General features: G+C 36.5%; 1 protein-coding gene across 17 annotated transcripts in view; it reads right to left on the minus strand.

Moving 5' to 3' along the window:
- The window catches only part of KCNMA1 (potassium calcium-activated channel subfamily M alpha 1), a 472,598-nt gene that overhangs the window by 28,207 nt on the left and 419,173 nt on the right, over positions 1-25,218 (minus strand). For all 17 annotated transcript variants that reach the window (XM_083843583.1, XM_083843584.1, XM_083843575.1 and 14 more), the window contains 3 exons: positions 22,879-23,002; positions 19,706-19,930; positions 16,345-16,537 (listed from right to left, as the gene is read on the minus strand). In XM_083843583.1, the coding sequence (XP_083699709.1) occupies positions 16,345-16,537; positions 19,706-19,930; positions 22,879-23,002 (542 nt within the window). The remainder of the gene's footprint in view (positions 1-16,344; positions 16,538-19,705; positions 19,931-22,878; positions 23,003-25,218) is intronic.

The raw sequence follows: 25,218 nt of genomic DNA on the forward strand, positions 1-25,218 counted from the left end.
TCAGCAGCAGTCATGCAGATAAAGAGCTGCTGACATTCATGGGAATCTGTTACCACCATTCAATTTAGAAACAATTCTAGCATCAGTATCCCATGCGATCTCAGTCAGAGAGTTGTAGTTTGGCCTTAGACCCTGGATATCCTAAATTCTGATTTCAGTTCTGACTTTTGCTGTCATTTGTGCCTGAAGATATAAAAATCTCTTGGAGGTTATCTCTAAAGTTCTTGAAGAGACGAGGAAAGTGGGAGAGCAGATGTGACTGTATGCTCCCAGCTCTCTTAGAGACTGCAACATCTTCAGAGATGCTCTCTTACCTGCCTGGGCCCAAACACAGGCCACGCTACAGACAGTGGAGGGTGAAGAAGGATACCGGTTTCAATTGTAACAAGCCTCCAATGATCTGGGACTGGAACAACCCCTGAGGCACTGAAAGCTGAGAAACACCCTTATAGAGAAAAAGCTGTTCATCTTCCTCCCAGGAAAGTGCTCTTCTCTGATATCAGTTCTTTCCCGTACTGTTAAATTACAGAATGCTCATAGTGAAAATGTCCCAATCAAAGTTCTTAGGAAAGCACGGGGTAACACTGGTCTTTGTTCTCCCAGGATGTGTAAGTGGTCCCACATAAAACTGTAAAGATTTTATAGGTTTACGGGTTCTAGCACTGCTCTTCTGAGGCAGAATTCAGCTGTAAAATCAAAGACTAGGAGAAGGCTTGATTTTCATCATTTTGAGGTCTAGGACTGAATGATACCACATTGTTTCTGTTTTCCGTTGTGAACAGCATAACATGTTAGAATTAGAGCTATATTTTAATCATAGCACAGAATCCTATATAACTTTGAGCCTTTCATTCACAGCCATACATGAGTCCTTTCCCAGTATGAGTCTCATTTTGAATTTCACTATGGAACACACACAAAAATTCAGATGAAGGCCTTCTGAGACTAATGCATTTTTACAAAAAATCTCACATGGTAATTACCCAGACCATAGCTCTGCCCAGTTTCATCACAAGCTTACACAACTCAAAATTACCAAAACAAATGGTCTTTCTTTACCACTGCTTTGCAAAGCATAGCCGTGATATTCTCTTGATATACTCTGTGCTTTTTCAAATTTTGTTCTGGAAGAATCAATAGAAATAAAGACGTATTTGTCAAAAGGAAGAAGAAAGAGTAACACTTGTTCTTTCAGGATTTTTGGATCAGCAACTATCCAAAACGCTTCACTTACTATGGAATGTCCTTAAATTCATAACATCATCAGAAAATATAATTCTGGCTTTTTTACCTACTTTACTTATAACTTAAATGTTCAAGGTGTACATTTTTTGAATTGTTCTTACTCTCCATTTGCCATTTGATAGGTTTCTATACCACATAATTCTACAGTATAAGGTTGGTAGCATCAAAGTACAGCACAGGTTTGCAGCTAGAAGATTTTGCTATATAACGAAGCCAAATCCTTCTCGGTTTACTCATTAATCACCTACACATATCTAGACCTCAGGCAAACATAAATAAATATGGTGAATAAAACGTATTAAATAAATTAAGCTATATTATCTAGTTCACAGAGACAGGTATTCAGTAAATGCAAAGAAAATGGAAAGCTTAACGTTAACAATTACATACAGGCATGTTAGTTGAAACTCTACATTATGTCATTATATCAAATAAAGTAAATTTTTCCTAGTCAAATAAGGAAGAGCAAAGCTGGATGTTACAGACAGAAATCAATAAAAATATTTTAATAAATAAAAATAACAATGCTGTCCACCGCATGATTGGCAACTGCTGAAACATAAATTAAACAGATTTCCCATTGCTGCTTATGGGAAAATTATGCAGATTAGAATGTGATTAGGTTTATATCATGAGACTCAATTTGGACTTTTAATCTATTAAGCTCCAATAAATGAGGCATCTGAATAGCTCCCCTGAGCTGTGACAGTAATAACCACAGCAGTCATTTTTTGCAGTATGTATTCCTGCAATTTCTTTAGCAGATGAGGTTAAGAAAATTCCACATCTTTAAGTACAATTACTTAGAAACTTCTACAAAATTTTCAGGTGTATGCAGTGAGGAAATGGATCCATACAAAATGCTTAAACAGACATTTTTTTGATAATCAGCATCTGTCACTATTCTAGCAATATTGTTTTTACATCAACTTGGATTTACTTACGGTTGACTTCATGGTCTGTGTGGGCTAAACTGTGCCAGCAGACTTGTAAATTACTCAAGCTGGAACTGAGCTGGAAACCTATGGTAAAATGTCATTACGTTCTCTATAGGCTGGGTCAAAACTAAAATCCCACATTCAAGGCTGTCTTGGGGAAAAGATTTAACTGTAACGGCTAAGGCCTCATTTTATCAAAGGAATCTGAACTGGATTCCCAGAGCTGAGTGCTGAGACAGGCTGGATTCAGATCAAGACCACCTCTAATTTATATGGCAGGTATGCTCCACAGGCTTACTGCACATTTCCTGTAGTTTAATCTCTTTACAAGTATCTGAAAGTTCTCCAGTTTTACTCCATTTTGTAAAAAAGCAACTCTAGGCAAAGACTGCCAACTAGGGAGCATTTTGTGCCCATGTCCAGTCCTGCCACATTTCACCATAGCCTGTCACCACTCTTTAGCTCTTTAGTGGCCTGGATGTCATAAAAGCACACAGTCAAGTGACAGTATGCAGGTGATTCCAACAGATTGAATTTGTAGGGTTTGATTGAATGCTTGGAATAAAGGATCATATGTTTTGTGTTTTGGCATGAATATATTTTTAAATATATTAACAGAAATATTAACATACATTAATAGATATCAATTAAATTAATAGAGAATTATATGTTAACAGAAAAATATATTAGCATATATTTTACATATTTTAGCAGAGAATTTCCTTCCTGTCTTCACACTTTCAGCATACTAAAACAAAGATTCTCCACAAGCCAATTTTTTTACCAGAACTCCACACTGGACTACTTCAGTGCTGGAAAAAAATCAGTCAACTCTTTGTCGCTCAAGTTTTGCCTTCTATTATGCATACGACTTCAGAGTAACATCTCTTTTAAAGACTTGTCATATATGAAAACAAATATCAAGTCTGCATAACACTACCTCAACCAGCTTTTCCAGAGAAATGTCACTCTCCCCAGGGTTCAATAAACACTGTGGAGAATGATAATTGCCTAAGGAGCATTTGTATACTTGAAATAGAACCCTCTTGATCCAACAGGGGGCATCCTACATCCCTACTACAGTTTAATCTCAACCCTGAAAATAACACATGGTGCCCAATTTGACATGGGAATAAGGAAATAGCATTTTAAGGATTGTAGAATATTTTCAAAATGCATCATTCCAACAGCAAAATTATTTGTTCTGTAGAATTATCAGTCTAACTGGCCTGTATGAGGACCAACCCTGTCATGTACAATAAAGTACCTCCAGAAAGTACTTCCATGAAAACAAATGTCAACCCTCTGACACTGAAGTTCACAAGAACAGCTAACATATCAACCCAGCCTTATACTCTGATTAGCTCAAGAAATTATCCCTGTTTTGTATGTCATATATACAGAATACCACATTCTATTTTGACTCTGGTCAGGAATATACGGACAATAATGATCTCCATTTCTTTCTACTTCTCTCTCTCTCTCTCTCTCTCTCCTTCTTTTCTTTTTTTTTTTTTTTTTTCCCCTCACATACAAAAAAAAAAATTGAATAGAAATTGCAGAGATATGGATTCAGGAAGAATTTGAGGTAGTTCTCTAATTGCATATTCTTGAAGGGTGTATTAGCACCACCAGATTAGCTACACATATTTCCTAAAGTTATGTCGACACGCCTGCCTGACAAATAACAGTGATACTACTGGTGGTACCCAGTCTGAATCTCTGCTTTGGTCAGTACAGGCTCCAGAATCAAAAAGCCAGATGCAACCTACACCTCTTATGGCCATTGTGAGGGAAAGAGTATCCAAAGCACATAGTCACCAGTTTAAATAAATAAATAATTTGCTAATATATACACATATATGTAGGAAAAAAAAAAAAAAAGTATACAGAAAACCATTGAGATACTGTCTACTCTTAGGTAAAAAATGAACTTTCAGTTGTTACCTTTGCACTGTTTTGGCTCACAGTTTTTCCCCTTTTCTCTGAATATTAATCGTAGAAAGAAAAGTAATTTATTATCATGACAGAGTTACACGTGTTACATTATTTTATTAGAGTTTTTGTTAAAAACCTTAAGACTTTTGCTTGTCTCACTTGGTTCAAATATCTTTGTCCATTTTAAAAAAAAGCACCAGCGGAAGTTTCTCTACACCAGCTCTGCTTCTATATTATTTATATGGGATCCAAAACCCATTTTTACTAGAAACTCAGATGATCAAGACAAAGGCACCAGTAAAATGTTATGTGATATTCTTTAGGTAGTGAAAAATCAAGTGGCAACCATTACATGTATGGCATGCTATCCAGTATACAGTACAATTACACTGAAAATTTACATCAAGCTGTTTTTTAGTTTTCAGCCTTATATTGACTGTTTATTGTCACTCATTCATCTATATATTACTGTTTATGCCACTTACAAATGGCATAATCTCTGTAAGTACTTAAACAGCACTTAAATACTCTATACACATCTCCATAATCACTTAAAATTTCCTACACAATATTATTTACTGTAAAGCTAGACAGATCAATAAAAATTCTTTGCTTTCATATTGGAATTTCATTACTACAAATATCAGTAGAAACAGCCATCCTTTCCTGTAGGGGTTTTGAACGCTTTTGAACATCTATATCTTGTTATTTGCTTCTAATAAATATTCACGTTGACATGTGATTTTTTTCATCAGACAGAAGTGAGAAATAATTCAAAAAGTTGGCATCTGTGGTTTGTGGTGGGGCCAGTCTGAAATTTAAACCTGCAGATATATATTAAGGTCTTCCTCTAAACTGCATTATAACAGAAAAATGAATTACCTGTTTACATTTGAAATCACAAAGTACATGACCATAAAGGACAAACATCTAAGTAAGCTTAATAATGTGGAATCAGTTTCCTCTCTTGCAAGGAAACTATACTGAAATGTGTATTACAAGATACCTTGCATAAGGACTTCCCTTCCTTATCTATCCTGACAAACATTCCACTAGTAAACAAAGGATATCTCGTGCTTGGACTCATATGAGGAGAGTCCTATAGAGCTGAGAATTGACAGAATACTACTCCTGGAGGAAATGCTTGGGAAGGCTCTGCTGCTCCCCTGCCTCCCCTGGCTGTACTCTCATGAACACTTGGAAAGAACTTCCATAGGTCTTTTCTAGATTGCAAGAGAGGTTTCTACTCTTTGACCAAAAAAAAAAAAAAAAAGAGGACATTTCTTCCCTTTCATGAATTTAGGCTCATCAACATCTAATAATGGAATCTAAAAACAAAAAGCCTGTGATTCTGATCAGTTTTCAGTAAAGTTACTGTAGGTGCTGGACACTAAAAATAATCAAGCGGGGTTGAGAATGGAAGCAGTACTTCACATGCCACATTTCTGGCTAAGAAAAAGTTGCAAATATGGCTTCAAGTCTGTGTTTGAATGACTGCTATAATTCCAGGAATCCTTTTCCATGATTCTGTGGCAAATCCCTTCCCAGCATAATACTGGTTTTATGAACTCTAAAGAAGATTTGGTAACAAGGGGCAGACAAGGAAGTGAAGTACCATATAATAGTGTCTGAACATGTGAGTTCTTAGGCACACACTAGAAATAGCTAGGTTGATAAATTGGAATTACATGGGAAAATCTTTCTGATATTTGTCTTCTAGGAAAGAGATCCCCAAAGCATTATTTAAAGTAGACTTAACACAGATTAGATAAATACATTTAGATAAATTAAATAATTAAAACAGATTAGATAAATAAATTTAATAGTGTCATGTACATATAAATATACATATACATATATTTATATATATATATATGTGAAATTATTTCGGAAAAGTTTTAAGTTACCATTCTAGAAAGATATCTTCATACAGGAACAGTTAGAAGAGGAAAAAAATGCAAATTACTGTGGCTTTTTAACAGATATTATTTCTAAATATACAGCTTAATATCCTAAACAAAATCGTGCACATACCTTTTCTGCATTTATTTTTGGTTATGGCGTAAACTGTTTTTGAGCAAGCTTCTTCTTGTCAGTAATTGAATGTTTGTTCATAAGAATACCTCATATACTTGTAGCATTATCAATCTAATCCATCTGTCCTCAATAAAAGGAAGAAACAATTCCACGTATTTTTCCAGCACCTATATGACACTGTCTAATTTCAGAGAAATCTCTCTCTTTTTTTTTTTTTTCCTCCCCTCCCTTCCCCCCCCCCCCCCTTTTTTTTTTTGGTTTGAGGATACATTCTTTCAAAAACGGCATTCTATCTTTGCCCTCATTTGGAGAATTAGTCAAGGAACAAGAAAACTGCCATAAATTTACCAGAAATAAAAAGTCCTATAAAGACATCTCATTACAGAGTTATAGTTCTGCCACTGTATTTTAGGAAAACTCTGTAAAGTCAAACAGAAAATATATATTTACAACGTTGAGATACTTCATCTTCCAGTACTAACCAGTACTCATACTCCTGTATTAGTATTATAGTATTCAAAATTTAAAGTTGAACAACAACCAGTCCTCAAATCAATACGAAGAGTGCAGTCTCAACCATACGCTCATAGGATATACATTAGAACTCTAACGAATGTTTGCAAAAGATCATGTATTCTTAGGACATTACCTAAACTAGATATTATCTTACTCTTGTATCCAATTAAGTCAGCATAGAAATTCTATTTTATTAATCTTGTCCTGTTGAATAAAATTAAGTCACAATACCTAGACAAGACCAAAGCTTACCCTTCTTCCTTCAATAACAAAGACTACTATGCCCTTTGTAAAGTTCATGGCTTTACTTTTCTGGGTTTGATTTGTTCGGATAGTAAAAACAAAAGCTGTAAAAATACAGCATAAGGAGCACAGCAGGTATCGAGACCCAAGTGAAGGGAGTGCCTCAACACAGCCTGCATACCCAACTCTGAGGATGCTGAAAGCTTTGGATGTTGTAGGTAACCAGAAGCTACCAAGTTTTTAGAGAGTGCCTATTTTGGAAAGGCTGAGATGCCTCCAATTTACCCATGTCAAACTTCAGGATCAAATATGTTCTGATAAAAGAACTATTCATTTAGCTTTACCTTAATGCTGTCAAAGTTTACTGGCAGTTCTCCAACTTAGTAGTGAGTGTTAACTTCTACACTTCTACAATGGATATCACAGACCAGGATTTAATTGGCTAGACCTAAAATCTTGCTTTCTCCCGGAGCCTTACTAGCTCCAGTGGAATCTACTGGATATGGACGCTTTGCATCTCTTCCACATTAAAGACAAAAGCAGTGACATTGATCTCTGAAGTCATGTATGTCCTTTTACAAAAAGTACAACCTTTATGCATATAAATAACCATCTATTAAACAAACAATACATACAAAAGAAAAGAAAGATAGTGGAATAGTGCTCAAGAGGCTGCCTGTTATGGTATATAACTTTCAAACTATCTACTAATCCTGTCATATATTATCTATATGTTCCATTTTCTTGAGGTTATCTTCATAATCAGGATGCTATCACAACTATCATGGGCATTGGAACTATTTTTAATTTTAATTTAAAGAGCAATTAAAGAAAGACAATGGATACACAAGATAATAAAGTAAGTGATTAGCAGCATGCAAATGACATAGGCTTAATGATAATACCCTGTTCTATTCTCCAAAGGGCCTGTTAAGAGAAGCCCTTCCTACATGTGGTTGTTCAGCTAATGTGCCTCAGCCTACAATTACAACATTGCTGACACCATTAACCACTGAAACAACATCACTTCATGAGATCCTTGTTGTCTCATTAAAATGCAAAGGGTCAGGTAATTTACCAGCATTGTGTGTCTACTTCTGTTGAGGGTAATTAACAAGCATTACCCAGCACGGACTCCTACTGAGATCTAGTGAAACTCTCTGAAATATTAAAAAACATTTTTTCATATATTTGATGGGAATTTGAAAGATTAACAATTATAACCTCAACACACCTTTGTATTCAAGAGCCCTAGAAATACAGAAATATAGATATGTTCTTACTATCACAAGACTTTATGGTTGGTTATTTTAGAAACTAACCTTTTACTTTTCGAAAATTTACTCTTGCATACTTGGATCTAGATATGTATCTCCTTCTGCTATTAAGACTGTTTAAAACACAAAGAGGCAGAGCAGCAAAAGACCTTGTAGTTTCTTGAAGACTTAAAAAACAAATGTTTTTTTTCAAAAAGACATTTTTCTGTTAAACGCAGAGATTGGAGTAGTACAGCCAAATGTCCACGTTATCTTTCCTCCTAGTAATTAAAAGTCCATACCAACATTTCAAGCAACCTTGATGACATTCACTATTGGTTTACATCTCGTCAGGGAGCAGAATGGTCTCTTATTCTTTAAATGGAAGTTTTGGAACATAAAACACATTCCAATAAAAGTGAACAGAAAATTATGAATTCATTAAACTACTTTGGTATCTTGTGCTATATATAATATTTATATTCCAACTACTGTAAAATATGCTTTAATATCTTTAGGCAACTAAAAGGACTTAAATATTTATAAAATGGCTAAAGATAAAGTATAGCTCTCTTATTCCTACATACAGATGATGTAAGGCATGCAATCAAAGACAATAACACTTTCAACCCATTTGTCATCTTAAAGGAGCCTTTCAACTTCAGATCCCTTGTGTGCAATCTACATAAGAGTTGTTGCCTACATAGGCAACTCCAGAGGAGTTTGCTCCTTAAAAACTACCAAGAGTGCTATACTTCACATAAAACAGGGTTTTCTGAAAATGGAGACAAAACTATAAATTTGCAGGCAAAACAGCTCCAAGTGGGGCTTCAAAATACTGCTGTATTTATCTCTGGGACATCTGGGAACAGGAAGCATTTTGATTTAATATTTCATAACATAGAGGCAATTGCTTCCTTGCCTGGTGTATAATTAATGCTCATAAAAAGAGCAGGTTTTTTTATTCCTCAGCATCAGAAATGCACAAAACAGTACACCTTCATAATAGGGGGTTTGCTTTCAAGATGTTGAACAGCAAATAAAAATAAAATAGAGTCACCGTGGATTTATATCAGTCTTGGGATGGTTAAATATATTTATAGTATAAGTGTGAAATCACGTGCTTGATATACGGTGCTATCTACCTCTTTTGCCCAGTTTTATCTTTCTCTGGCTGAAGCAGAAGGTATCTTGAAAGCAGAGGAGGAACAAGCAATTGTGAAAGTTTGATGGTATTTGAGCTAGGACCTTGCAGCATTTCTCAAATACAAGGAAATTGCATCAAAGAAATGTCTCTCTCCAACCGTTCACCAACACATTTTTAGTTCATAAGCACTAGAATCACAGAACTCTTTTTTTTTTTTTTTTTTTTTTTAAAGCAGTTTTTCTCTCCACCTAGCAGAACTCTGAGAGAGACAGAAAACCCTTCTCCATGTGTTCAGGTTCCAGCAGTTAATGCTAGCATCCAGCTACAAGGAAAATACAAGAAATGCAAATGGTGCTGTGTGGGAACTTTTCTCTCAAGGGGGTCTTGTGAGGGCTGGAAGGCTGGCTGTGTCCTGTTTGACAGAAGGGAATGACTCCTAACATAGATGGCTTCTATAGCCCCTGAAACAAAGTTAAGTGAACAGCCTCTCTCCCATCTAGCCTCTTTAGTTTATTTAAGTCACAATCTTGCACATAATCTAACTTTACACAGGTGGATAGTTTCATTGAAGTCAAAGAGATTTATTAACCTGTATAACATTAGGCACATAACTTACATTTTTGAACAACAAAGCATCAGACTATAAACTTGCCAGGGCAAAGGCCATATTTTATCCTTGTATATATCAGGACTATGACAACAAGCTCTTAATCCCATCCAGAGCCCCAATGTGCTATCATCAAATAAATAACAGCTATCAGTTGATCCATCTGGTTCAGGAGGATAAGAAATGATGTGTATGATGCCAAAAGGTAATACTGAGTTATTTATCACAGTGACCTCATCTTAAAAAAATTATTTATTTTTATTATTATTTTTATTTATTTATTTATTTATTTTGGTGTGCAAATTATGATGTGGGACCCGTGGTGGGAAGTTAGGAAACCCTTATCTCATTTTTCAGTTATTAACTTCATTACCTAGGATGAAGTTTTGAAAGCTAATAATGAAACAGAACTACAACAAACATTCCAAAAAATCAGTTGGTTAAACAATAACAACCAACTAAATACATTTTTTTTAATAATCAGATTATGAATTTTGTTTGTCTACACAAAAGAATATTTACACAAACTGATGCTAGCAAAAATACGTGGAGCACTCAGGAACACAAAACATAAGACTATCCTTACCAGGTGTAATCCCTGCACTAACCTACCAATCCTGACAAAATGATCATCCTGATGTATTTGAAAGTAAGGCCTTTAATTTTTACTTTTTCATATGATATAACAAATGAAATGTAGGAAGCAATGCTGGAGTTGCCACAGATTATTGAATTCTGTAACAGTCTAAAAGATAACTGCATTTATGATCATCAAACCTTGTATTTTGAACTCTTCACTTTAAAGCTCTTTCTCATGACTGTAAAGTCAGAGAAAAAATTCAATATTTACTAAAAAAAAATACCCTTTCAGGATTATTCATATCAGAAATTTACTTTTTGCCTTTTGAACTTTAAACATTTCTAACAACACTACAATACAGTTATCTCTGAAAATGACACAGAACCTTTGCTAACTAAACATTTTCAGACAGCATTTATCCTTTCTCTTCATTTAAGGACTTTCCCTTATTTCCAATCCTGATAACACTATTGTTCTCTCTCTTTTGCTAACATCTTAGATAAAACAATCAGGAATAATTTATTAGTAGAGGTGAAAAATAAATCATTACCTGCAAAGACAACAGAATGTAGATCTGAAATTGGTTTTAATGGGAGTTTTCTTGCAGCAGATCAGGAGACAAAGTCCACCAAAAGTTGCAGTAATATAAGACTCAACCAACAGGTTGAGAAATGAATCTAACGACACTCAGTGGCTAATGAGTACCAACATCTTCTCTTGTCATCTTCCTAAATCAAAGCTTAGGCTTGCACCAGGAAAAAATGATGATGAAAGCACCAGTGATTTTTAAAGGAACCAGATCAAATGAAACTAAACTTGTACGAGGATATTTAGCTTGTATAATCGGATACACGTGAAAGTCCGTGTATAAAATCCTGTGTATGTTTACTTGATTTTATAGGATTTTCCCCAGAAGAATCCTACCATGATGTATGAGAGATGTATTACCCTGGAGTTCATCCTCTATTTTTTATTCTTTCTTATTTTTCATTAGAGGATCTATTATGAGAACTGTAAGTGGAGGCCTTAGGAAGATCTTTCGTGTTGAAAGGGAGTTCCTAGGGAAAATTCTCGTATGTTGAAGTCCTTCAGAAGAGACCTGCAATTGCTACTATGCGGAAATACAACTACCTTGCTGTACTGTGATTTGTCTTGTAATGTCCATTAAAAATATGTTACTATACAGCCTCCCCTTTCTGTCCTTTAAACCTGCTTGAAGCCATGACTGCTTTTTTTCTTTTAATTTTTATTTTTCTACTGTTTAGTAAGTGCTTTTTTAATGAAATGTACTGCACTTACTATGAGGGACTCAAAATAAGATCTAAATCACTAACCAATAAACAAAAATTATTGAGTTGGGTATCTGAAGTTACTACCCAGAGGCTACTCTGGTACAGTATTTATAAATCTCTAAACAGTTAGGTATAATTGTCTTTCTGTTTTTTTGGGAAGAAAGCCAAATAGCAGTTTTAGTTACAACTGAAGAAAAATATTTTGTGTTGGGTCCTGTTCATCTGGTGGCTAAACCGACAAGTAAAATTCCCACAATGTAAGACTGAAACAAAATAAAGGAAACACGAAAAATTATATGGAAACAGTCATTAGGTGCTACTTGAGGAAGAAAGGATGGAAAGGTCAACAGAAGGAGGGAAAGGAGAATTACTGGGGCTTTCCCAACATATTGACCAAGGCAAAGACCATCCTAGACTCCTTCCTGGGTGTCTTGGAGAAATGTTATTGCGAGGGTACACAAATGCTTACCATGGATCTAGTATTCTTTGGGCTTCTCTCCAAACTACCTCTTGATAAAATAATCTCACTTTCTGGTTGAGGGCACAGACTAAGAATTGGAAAGAAACAAGGGACAGTAAAAACAAATCTCCAGTACCTGAGTGTGGCTTTTTCTTTTTTTTTCCACCACCACAACTGTACCTTTGTATGAACAGTTCTAGAGGAAGTGAACGATATAAACAGGACTTCTTTTATCACAAATAAGACATCTGACTGAGATTATGAGTCATTTTGTGAATAGGCAGGAAAAGCTCCAACTCTACAGCATTTCATATTTCAGAAGCTGAGGTATCTTAAGGAAAATGATAAGGTTTGCTGCAGCTTCAGTGGGATATGCTTTGGCCTTGTGTCCTTAGAATTTACATCTCCCAAAGGCAACAAACTGCCCCGATGATTTCAAAAAGTTCATTTTCAGGACACCAGTCTGTACCCTTTACATTTAGTGGGTCTAAGGAGTTGCCAAGTCAGCCTTGAAACCTTCAAAGGCCCTGAGACTGCTTTCAGCAGGAGAGCCTTCAACGACACAAGTTCACTTTGAAGAAGTGTCTTGTTCATTTTGAATAGAATTACATACTACATTTTATGAAAAGAAGATTAGCAAGTACTTCCAGAACAGTTAGTATGCTTTTCCTTCTAATGTACGTTGCTTCATAGTTCTGTGTAGTCATCAACTAGACAGCTGATGATGACTGTAGATCTGACATCTTAGATAATTTAGTCTTATCTGCTCTGGGTAATCCAGTGTCTGCTGTAGCTCTGATCCAGTATATATTTTATTTTCTGTGCCTTGGAAGCATAAGGACAAGCGAGCTATTTTTTTTCCTTCTTCTTCTGGAGGTTAAAGCAGAACACTCCAGTCAGTTCAGAGGAAATTTTGGCAGGATCAGTTAGGACTCAAGGCTAGAGGACGAAAGTGTTGTCACAATATTTACAGAACGACTGGATAATTCATTCTACCCAGTCCAAAGCCCAGATGTATTTTAATGGTATGAGGAGACACTAGCAAGTCTTTGTTCCTGCATGTATGCTTAATAAATTCATCTTGACCTAGTAATGATAAAAATTCAGTAGATTTAGCTTCCTTATGGAAATTAAATAAATAAATAAATGAATGAATGAAAGAAAGAGAAAAAAAAATCTGTTGGGAGCTGGAGGTCCTGTTGTTACAGAACTTTGCCTATGAGGAAGCCTTGCTGTCATATGTCCACCCTTTTTTTTGTTTTACAAGGCCTTTTCTCTCAGAACTCATCTGATTTCAGTTGTTGGTGCAATGCTACTTCCTTGGTTGGAAAGGGGATATTTAGATGGATACAGAATGTTGGCTAGTGCTGAATGTTTGTGCAGATAGGTTTGGAAGAGACTTTGCTGGTAAAGGAGGTGAAGAGGGTGAGACTTTGGGGAAAAGGGAATGAAATCCCAAAATTTGGGGGGTTCTTTTCCTCCTACTAATAGAATCACAGAATCATTAAAGTTGGAAGAGACCTCTGCGATCGATCATCTGGTCCAGCTGTCCCCCCTACCACCAGTACTGCCTGTGTCTGCACACACAGGACTGAAAGCAAGAGCTGAAGTGTGAACCAGAGCCATACCTGAGGTCAATGGACTGTTTACTATCTCACTCATTCAGACAACTGATTGCATTAGTTCCCTCTTTTGTTTTCTCTTTTTTTCCTCTTCTTCTCCTCTTAATTGTCCCTAATCAGAAATCTGTCAAAATCCTCTCATCTTCTCTGGACAGAAGATCACTCAAAAACACAAAATGAAGTAAAAAAAAAAAAAAAAAAAAAAGGAAAGACAGCTAAAAAAGAACAGCAACAACAAACAAAACCACTCCTTGTTTTACTTATGGTGTAGTGGGAGCAAAGAGGCATTTCCACCAAGCAGTTGAGCATCCTGAGCCCCTGTGAGCTGAGGTGGCAGGTCACCCTCAGGGAAGGGCTGCAGAGATGCTCCTGGTTTGGCAGTAGAGAGCTGCAGCCACTGGCCACAAACCCCATCAAGCCCATGGATGTGGGCACCCATGGGTGCCTGCCTGTGGCTGCCAGAGCCCCCAGCTCCTCCTGGTCCCCCTGCCTGAAGCAGGCTGCCCACAGCCCTCCTTTTGGAGGCTTATACAAACTTCAAAGTTTGTATAAGCTGATGTGAACTGGAATGTTTAAGCAGAATAAGTACATTGAATAATACACAAACGTATAAGCAAAAGTACAGTGACTGTTCATGCTGTAAATAAAAATGCTTACTTGCTAGTAATAAGCTGTGAGGTGGTTCTAGTATGCCACTCCTTGACCAGCAAAAGTTGAATCATGTTGTTTATATGATTTTCACAATAGTTGTGACCACTGTGTTAAAAGTTCATTTTGTCAACTAAAATGCTGCACTGGATATAATTTCTGGTAAAGTTTGTGCTATCTATTGGTCTAATTGCTTCCAAAAAACTAATCATTGCATTCAAGGTCTTTCTAGAAAATTTACTGCACTAAAAGCAATGCAACCAATTCAGTAGTTATGGACACCGTAATCAGAGAATTTACTGGGAAGATACTTATGAAGCAACTAATTTTAGAAATAACACCTCCTAGTCAGTGCTCCAAACTAAAATAGGCTCCTGGTCATCTGACTTATATTATGCCTTGTTTCCACAGAAAATTTGCAGAAAGAGTCACCTTTTTTACACACAGAATAATATTTGTCTGAAGAAATGGACAGGAATTCCAATGAACTAGCCTATTGTCCCTCTGCTTCTCTGTATCAGCACCACTGAATAGGTCTAAAGGGATTTAGACCATGACCTCAGTCTACATTTCCTGAGCAATAGGGGCTGTACCGTAGGAGCAACCTGAGTATTACAGTCACAGATCCATACAACAGTTCAGGCTGGAAATGACATCAAGTGATGTCTAGTCCAACTTCCTGCTCAAAGCAGGGTCTGATATTAAATTCCTTTTTTTTTTTTCTTTTCTTTCTTATTCTGAGCGTTTTCCATATTTGAGAAGTTTCCATATTCTATTCAAGAAGATATACTTCTGAGCCTCTGATACTTGGCTCATAATTCTAAATTCCTGATTAGAGTGTGAAGACAAAGAACTTAGTCTTAGTTCTCCCTCCCCTTGAGGTAAAACTATCTCTAGGTCAGGCTCACAGGGAAACTGCAGACCAAAACACTACCCTTTCTACACCTACATTTAAAGCAGGGCTGGATCCAGAGGGAATATTTGCTGCACCACTTCCTATGTTTATCAAAGGTAGGGCTTCAGCTGCATAAGCTGCAAGACCCTTCAGGGATGGAAAGATGATTAATTTTACACTGATAGTCTTTGCCAGGGTGCTTATGACTGCTTTGCAGCTGCTTTGCACAGCCACAGTTGGTGTAAAATAGCCTTTGGCTACCAAGGAATCAGTCCCCTACTCTCAGCAAAGACTGAAAGATTTTGATCAACATCCTTAAATGGGATGAGTACATGTCAAAGCATGGGAAGACATCAGCTTTGAGTTACTTCTAAGTGGCTTTTTGAGCAAGAAGGCACAGGAAGTATAAAGAGATTTAATTTAAAATTTTTGCTCTTTTTGTTTAACTTTGTGGCTTGTACTACTCAGCTCTTTTTCTCTCTGGCTGCAATGTGCTTTACATAAAAGAGAAATGTTTTTATACCGAGGCTTAAGGTATTCCAAAGTTACTATGACTTAGCTTTGACTCTATAACATCAACTGCCCTGATAAGAAAACCACTGAGCAGGGGATGGTGAGCAAGCAATGATTTCATACATTTTTTAGGACAATTTTAAAAAAAGAGAGAGAGGGGAAAAAAAAGAAAGAATGAAAAAAAGAAACAGATTCATGTTCATTCATTTTTCCTCTGCAAGATGTGCTTTGTGATATAGCAGAGACACTACGTGACTGTCCCTTTAAAAGCCATCATACCAATCAGCAGGTTTAACTGTCAGGGAAGCTGATGTAGGGCTCTTTGAATTACTGAGTGAGGGATATTCTTCTTGCCAGGTCCTGTCCCCTGTAGGCACTGCAGAGAAGTATTATAGGACAGTCCTTACCTTGGGAATTAGCCTGCAAGACCCCAATGCTGTCATCAAACTGCATAGATTTGATGTTGAGTGACGCCAAGATGCATTCCTTGTCCTGCAGCGAAGCATCATCAATATTATTCTGATTGGCTGACAGGATAACGCACATGTCGCAGAGGTTGATGTTGACAGCCCTTAAATCAGCCCGACTTAATGGCGTACCCTTCGGCACAGAGAAAAAAAAAGGGGGGGGGAATTGCAGGAAAGGAAAAAAAGAAAAACAAATTAAAGATTGAGAAGGAGCTTTGGGAAATTATTTAACAAGTATCTTTTTTATGCTCTGACATTAAGCTGGTCTAACTATGTGCCAGGGAATAGGAGATGTGTGCTAATCTAAAGGGTAGTTGGTGCTGATGGCAGCATTTTGGGTTCGGTCTCAATACTCAGTCAAGCTATTACTAACAAACAAGAAATAGGAATAATGCCAGCATTCTGCATCTCATCGGTGACTTGAAATTGTCTTGATTTAAGTTGCTATCATGTGGCAACCTCTGGCGCTCTGAATATAACACAGGGTGTGTTTTAAATGTCTATTTATCTGCTACCAAATCGCAATGGTCTTGGGCAAAAGAATAACAATTTAAACAGGAAAGCATTGTGTGTCCTAGACATCTGAAATGCAATCAAGATAAAGCTAGTTTTTGTACCTGGAGCAAGCCACAAAAAAATTAATCCTTTTCACTGCATGTTTTTGGTGCTTCTAGAAGGAAAACACATTGATCTTCAAAATTGTGTGATTAAATGCTTGGAAATAGAAACAAGACTAACTAAATGGTCACAACTAATGCACGAGTCTCTGTTACCACAATCCTCAATCAGAGATTGCAATATTGAAATGAAACATTGCGGTAGATCACGGGTTTCATAGTTAACACAACTAAGACGTGACATAACCCATTATGTTTGGTTTACAACACTTGCCTTTCACATCCAACAGTCCATATCTCTAGTTAGAACATATTGTGTCTATGTCACAGAGGCTGCAAGTTCCAGGAAAAAAAAAAAAAAAAAGTATGGAAACTAGATTCTGCTCTGCTGCCTCGCATGGTTTGGCATCCAGAGACCCTAATGATGAGAAAGAGACTACGCTGTCCCCTTTTTACACGACTGTCACAAAACAGAGTCAAGACCCTATTCTTCTATCTCCTGATCACTCACGGTGAACCACTCCACCAAGAATATTCAATGCAAAAGTGATTTTAAAATACGCCAAGTGAAGGCAGGGTTCAATTCTTCTGCAGTGATGGCCAGCTAGTTTCAGATACCAGCATGACTATTTCAAGTTACTTTCAAAAATTTTAGGCCAGAACCCCTGTGGAAAACAGCATCTATTGAAAGGATATGCTTTCATTGTAAAATACTCAGAGCTTAAGATATGATTATTCTTGCCACCTTAATTCTGCTCTTTGTGTCTGTACTGTGCACCAAGTGAAGCAGGATTCCTGTGGGGAAAAATAATATGTAATCATGTAATTAATTGAAGGCTTACTCCTACTGATTTTATGCAAAGGGACAGAATTAAAGCTGCCTGAGGATATTTAAAATTGGCATTTGCCTACTTTTTACGAGTTTACTCAGCAGCTTAAACACAACTTTCAGTACAAACTTTGTATGAAATTTTTAGGTAATTTTTTTTTAAACACTAACAATTGTTTTTATGTCTAGCTGTAACCACATTCCTATCAGATATAAGCAGCAACCTTACTTTGTGAACCAAAACACTGTGAATAAAGAAATGAGTTTGAGTGGCCTCCATTTAACACATGATCTCTACCAGCATGATCTCAGTAACTTTATTAGACTTTTAGCAGAATAATGCTGATAACTTTTACTTTATATCACCATTTTGAAGCACATAGGCTGAAGAAAAAAAAAAAAAAAAGGCCTTGAAGTCTGTGCAGTCTTCAGCTCCCTTGATATATAAAATACAATAATTCCTTTACGTATTCTGTATTTTTAAAGGTATACTAACCAACAATTTAGGCTGTATAACCTGAAATTAGACCAAAATTTTCTACAGCTGGATGCAAACTGGGGAAAGTAAAGGTGGTATGCATTTCCTTAATGCCTCTTCAGAATTCAGAATCAAAACTTTACAAACACACGTTACAGTAATGTAACGTACTGGATACAGCTGGATTCCATTTTGCTCACAGATCAAATATTATTATTTTGATTCTGATTCCTTAGTCTTTATCCTTCACAGTGACTGGAATTAAAAGCGATTGGCAGGATTAACTGACCAAATCTGATACTGACACCATTTCTGTGACAGCAGAGAATCTTGTGACACCATCTGTTGGGTCGGTTTCCAGAAAAGAAAGCCAGAGGCTAACACTAAAACTGCGTTTACAGTAACAAGGACATACAGACTGAATTAATCATAAAGTGAGGGCAGTCTTTCCATTCTATTGCTATCTTCCTGATTATTCACATCAGATTACATCCATTATTTATTTATTTTCAATTGCTGAAATGTAATTATTAAGAACAGGTAAACTCCAAATTTTTCATTCTGATTAAAACACCCACCCTCACTTTACTCTGTATAGTCTAGAACATTGCTTTCGTGCTTTTACAATAAGATCATTTCCCTCCTGCCTGCATCTTTGTGGGTCATTTATAGCTATGATCATGCTAGTGATCTGATATGCGTCTTCATTTGTTTGTACTGGAGCTCATGTTTCTACATTTTGTGCACATAAGTGAATGATACTGATACATAGAGTGGAGAAATAGGACCTCTGAATGGTGGTTTTAGTGGCTGTCCCTACTAAAATCAATAGGAGCTTTTCACTGATTTCAAAAGGGTCAGGGTTTTGCCATACTTCCTCAACTGTCTTTTAGAATGGGTATGGCAGAAACTGAAATACTACAGCAATGTTCCTATAAAGTTGGCCAACCTACAGTAAGTTTTTATAAATTTAGACACCTATTATGTAGATAGAATAATGATTTTTTTTCCAAAGGTTTTGCGAGTATAAATGCAACAATAATGTCATAAATAACTACTGTCATTCTGTGATGGAAGTCACATAAGAACTGGCTACATGCAGCGCACTACAGTGAATGTTCAATATATAACACAGCTAATACATTTGATAGCAGCTGAAATTCATCCAATGAGGATGACGAGGCACTGAACACTGCGGCAAATATCTTCTAATAAGGTCTCACAGGGCTCTCTTTTCATAGACACAGTAAGGGAAAAGCTAAGTCCTCAGGCCTATAAGTAGACAAAGGTAAAAAAAGCCTAAGATCAAAGTCAATATGAATCTGTCCAGCTGGTGTCCTAAATCACAAAGTATCAATAACATGGCTTTGGACTTACAGGCAAGATTGAAACCTTTGGGAAGTTATGCAGCGTCTCCCACTCCCTTCTCAGGTATTCAAGTGAACCCACAAACACAATGTGCTTGAGTTCATGGTAGTGAAAGTTGCTGGCTCGTAATGGCATCACTAAATTTCTTAATCCAATCAAAGCAGATTTAACATCCCCAAATATGCAAACGACTACATGCCCACTTAAAACTGTCATCGCTGCTTCACTTCGAGTCTAAAAAACAAAACACAACAAAACAAAAAGACAAAGGAGAAATGAAACAAAGGGAAGCTTAAATCAGATATTGAGTTTTAAACCAGGACAAATACAACTGTCAATGTTGTTCATGCACAAAGAAGCACTTTGATAATAGCTGTTCATTTTTACACTTATTTATCCTTCATTAAATGTGCTCAGCAGAAGAAAATTCCATTCTTGTTCACAAATCCTTCAGCATTCAGAAAGACATTGTACTGGACCAAATTCTGATCCTGTATATGTTGCTGCACGTGTGGATTAAGACTCTGGTTACAACAACAGAAGCACTACGGATTTAGCTATGAACAGATTTTGACCTACTGTGCATTCAGCCATTAGAAGGGTTATAGGAAAGAGATGCAAAACCATGCTTTAGCTTACAAATCACTAGTGTTTTTTCAGGACCAATCTGAAAAGCAATGTGTGAGTGCTCAGTGGTCTTAATAGGGTTTTTGTGGCATCACAGGTATCTTGTGAGTTGAGGACCATATTCTCTTATAGTCAATGTTCTCATTTTAGAACAACCTGCTACCACACTGAGAAGCAATCGAAGAACCCTCTACACTGCTCCGCTTTACCATAGATGCCGACCATACTTCAAGCTTCTCTCAGAAAGAAAAATCTAGCATGCAAGATCATGACTAATACTAACTTCTCAGGCCAATCAGACTTCCTGAGTATTTGGATAGACAGAAAGAAACAAATCTCATGAAGTATATTTAACTGATGTTCAGAATTATCTTCTTGTCTCAGTGACAAGAATTACATTTTTGCACTAATCTCACCAGTGGTAATATCAGTTGAGCAGGCAATTCAAACACCAAGATGATTACATAAAGTCATTAGGAAACCATGACCTTCATTTCTGGAGCCAATCTTAGCATTACTGCACTCCATCAAGTAACTGAAAATCTACTGATATCATATTGCCAAGAAGTTTTGCCAATGAATAAGACAATGGTGAACTGCATAATTTACCTCTCACTTATCCATAGTATATGTCCTGTTTCTGAATTGTGGAAGCATGACAATGTGCAATATGGACCGGAATATGTAGCAGAGATGTTCATTATATAATAAGAAGGGGAACTCTGATTAGAAGTTCTCTAATCTGTTAAAAAGAATACAAGCTTCCAGTTTCTCTTGGGCAATTAGCCTGACTTTTGTACAATTCTACCATAAGAGTGGTCTTGGCCCTTCATACAGAAGAATACAAGAGTGAATGCTGAAGTTAAGCATGTAAGTTGCCCCATGCCTCTACAGATAGGTCTGCATGGACTACTGAGACTTTAGAAGGCAGACCAAGTCTTTAAAAAAACATATAATAAAAGGCACCGCACAGTTGTTAATCTGTACGTAGTCATGTCTATCTGACTGTGTCAAAAAGAGGAGTCCTTACTACCTGATACTGCTCAAATGTTGCAGAGCCAAGAGACGTTGGGCAGGAAAATGAATTATTTCCCGACCAAGACATCGTCAAGTATCAGTTAGAAGACAACCTGGGAAATCTTCAGATTATGTACTAAACTGTATTTGTGTGATATCTAAGGACAATGTTAAATTTTCATGGATCTGAATGTAGACATAAATTGTGAACTGTGAGCTTGAAATGGTGTAGGGAAGCATTTTGTTGGCAATGTCTTTATTGGTGATACTGCACAAAACAAAAAGAACCTGGCCAGACTCACAGATTCACAGGCTAGTAGGAGGAAAAACTGACATGCCATCATCAAGAGATAAGAAGTGAGGGACTCCACAGTGACATTTTCAGAGAAATACTCTGAAGAGTGGGACAATATATAAAGGTTGTACTAAGTCATCTTCTAAAATGTGTTCTGAACATGAAGGCAGATTTATATCGCTGTCTGTTACAAAATATTGTGCAGCAGGGTTGCTCCTCCTTGCCTGCTGAATACATACATATAAATGCATACTAATTAAAGCTGTTCAGCCAGGCTCTGTCCCACAGCTCAATCTCTAGAATTTGGAATTGACTTGCTTGACTATCTAAACACCAATACTGCAATTCTGAGCAATGTCATATTTAAAACAGAAACCCCCAAGGAGAAGTGGAAACAAGCTTTTTACCCCTGATCATTACAATAAACCAGGGCTGTCACCATCATTGGCTACACCATACCACAGTGCAGGAAAATCTAAGATAGCAAACTCAGGAAAAGCTTTATAAAGTGCAACAAAGTAAAGATCCACAAGGGAGTTCGTTTCAAATATCATCAGTTTTGAGAATGGGATCTGGAGTTAGTTACTTGTTACTCTTAGGCATGAGTACATGAACACAAGTGGCACAAACCTTCACTGAGCAAAATAGACTGTGATAGGCCTTCTAATTATTTTTAATGACTTGATGCTTCCCCAGTTAAACAAATGAAACAAACAGACTAGGCTCACTGCAACATGCTAGAAAAGCAGACTAGTAGTACTACTTACTCTGGCCTATTTGGGCATCTTGACATGTTGGAAATTGAGAGAGAAGTTTTAAGAGAGCAAAATTCATATAAAAAAATAAGAGATAATGCAAAGCAGCACTTGCCTGTATTAGAATCATTACTAAATTGTGTAAAGACATAAATGGGTTACGTAAACATTTAAATATTTCCAGCATGGATTCTCTAAAGATTTAAACTCGATATGCAAATTTCAGTTTATGAAAAAAGAAAACAACAACAAAAAAAAAGCAGTATATTTTGGACTGATTTTTTTATTATTGATTCTGGTATACAGATTTATATAATAATAATAATAATTCCTTAACCAAAATGCTAGCTTCAATTTTACCACATCGTGTTTCTGATTTCAATATGCTAGTTTACAGGATAGTAGAGATTAATTTATCAATATGTTAGACATCAGTGCTATTTGTTCAAATAATCTCTTTTCAAACACAACTTATCATCAGTACCTACCAAAATGACCTTTTCAATGTCCTTGGCTGGACACCAATGAAACATCCCAGTAGAGTCATATTTTTTCACATTGGCATCCATATTGTCAATCTGTTCATTGCCAGGAATTAACAAGGGGTCATGCCTGGGGAAAAACAAGTTGAGGACAATGTAAGTGGAAAATATTATGAATTATGGATGGAAAAATATCCCAAGAGCTGTGTACAGAGGGAAAAAAAGTAAAAAATGAAATGTATTTACACTTTAACATGCTTTCTGTGCAGGCACTTTAAAACAAAGGCTAAAAAGAAAAAAAGATTAAGTTTTAAATTTTGGGTGCCATTTGAAAGATTTTACATGCTCTTTCCACATCAATGACCATTTAGTTTTAAACAGGGCTTCCTGACACCATCATGTACATAAAAGGTTTTTGTTTTTTTTTTTTTTGCCAGTCCCACCCCTCCAAAATAAATATCAGGGTTGCTATTAGCATCTGCAATGAAGTAGAAAGGATAGGAATAGAGCCCCATGCTGACTGACCGGCATAAGTATGGAAAGCCAATTACTTGCTTTTACCACATATAACTTCTGACGTGATGCTCTTCACAGTAAAAGCTTTAACAGGCTGCACTTTAAATATTTTAGCAATTTGCCCAATCATATTTTGCTTTTCCAAACTGAAGCCCTTTAAGAATTCAGCAGTATGTCATTTTAGAGCGGACTGACTAACAAATGCCCACATCTGGAATACATGATTTTAATACCAAACAACAATGTCCATTTTCTCTGACAACTGTATCTGTAATAACCTCCTAAGTGTGTGGTGTTGTTATTTTTTTCCTTTTGTGTGTGTGTGTTTTCTAGCAAGATTTGAAAACACAAGGCTTCTCAAAGGAGAAGCAAATAAAAAGATATTTTCATAAATTTGCTTCCGGCAGTACAGCTACACCTAAGCACAGATTCATACAATACACAGTCCTTTATTTATACGCTGAAAAACAAAACAAAACAAAACAAAACACATTGGGCTAAGAATTTCAACACTCTCACACTCTCAGATGTTAGTGAGGACCCCTAAGTGATTACATTATACAGCACAAAGCATTAGATGGAGGACCTTCTTCACAGAGAACCAGGTAAACTGATCCCTGAAATCTTACAAGTAAACAAGGAACTGATCTTTCTCTGGCAAAACTACGGTCTTTACTTTAGGTTTCTGTCATGACTTCTAGAAATATACTGACACACAATTGTAACCTTTCAAAGAAGACTATATTTCTACTGTAGGAATGTGCCAAATATTCAGAGACAGGTAGACCAATTTTAAAGCAGTTTCCTTTTTGAAGACTTTTAAGGAAATGCCCATATTGGCTGAACTCTCAAAACTGGAAAGTTTCCTGCTTTTCAAGCACTTGAGCCAGCAGACTGTGGTAAGACCCTTTCTTTTCAACTGTCCACTAAAGGAAACCTTGAATGTTGTGCATGGCATAGGTTAATTTACACTGAATATAGGACGATAAGTTACCATATTTAACACAGTTACACTTGCATGACTAAGAAAGGTATAATCTCTAATTCCTTCAGGGTGATTACTTTGTGTAATTTCATAGTCACTGATCATATAGCCATTGAAATCAGTGGAACATTCTCATTCATTTCATTCAAACAGGGTCAGCTCCAAAGATGGTAGCTTAAAAGAACTTGAGAAACTATTAATATAATGATCCAGTTAAACCAGAGTCTCTTCATGCTTTAAGAAACAGCAGTGCAGTGGACAGCTAAGTCATAAATCGGACATTTGGAAAGAAGAAACACTATGTTTTCAAAGTTTTTTTACATTCACTCAACAGAGATAGAGTTCAATGCATTTCACTGGCAGCAGAAGAATCTCTAGGGGACTGCATGCAGTCTCTGACCCTGCTCCAGGTTTAGTAATGAAAGTTTTTGCAAAATTGTGCTCCCTGTTCTGTGGGAGACAGAGGTGACTTGTTGTCACCTGTACCAAAGTTTTTTGTTTTGTTTTGTTTTTAATTTCTATAAAAATATCCAGACTCTGCATACTTTTTTACTCCATTGGTGAGTGAGCTGCAACCACGGCAATTTAGCTTGAGATCTGACTCTAATGCTGTTCGTAGTGTGCTCCTTTCTCATCGTACTTGCACGTGGTACAGTAAGGTCTGCAGCCATGGATGCAATACTGTTTGAAGGTAGTACTGGAGTTCAGACATTTAATGGGACTTTATCCTGGTTATTGTTTTCTGATGGAATGCGTTAGCTACGTGTTTCCTAATAAGAAACTTTTTCAAAAGGTGAGGAATCTTCAGGAGAAATGTTTTTCTTTGTCCTTTTTTTTTTTTTTCT

The sequence above is a fragment of the Anser anser genome (assembly GCF_964211835.1).
Source record: "Anser anser genome assembly, chromosome: 7".
Lineage (NCBI taxonomy): Eukaryota > Metazoa > Chordata > Aves > Anseriformes > Anatidae > Anser > Anser anser.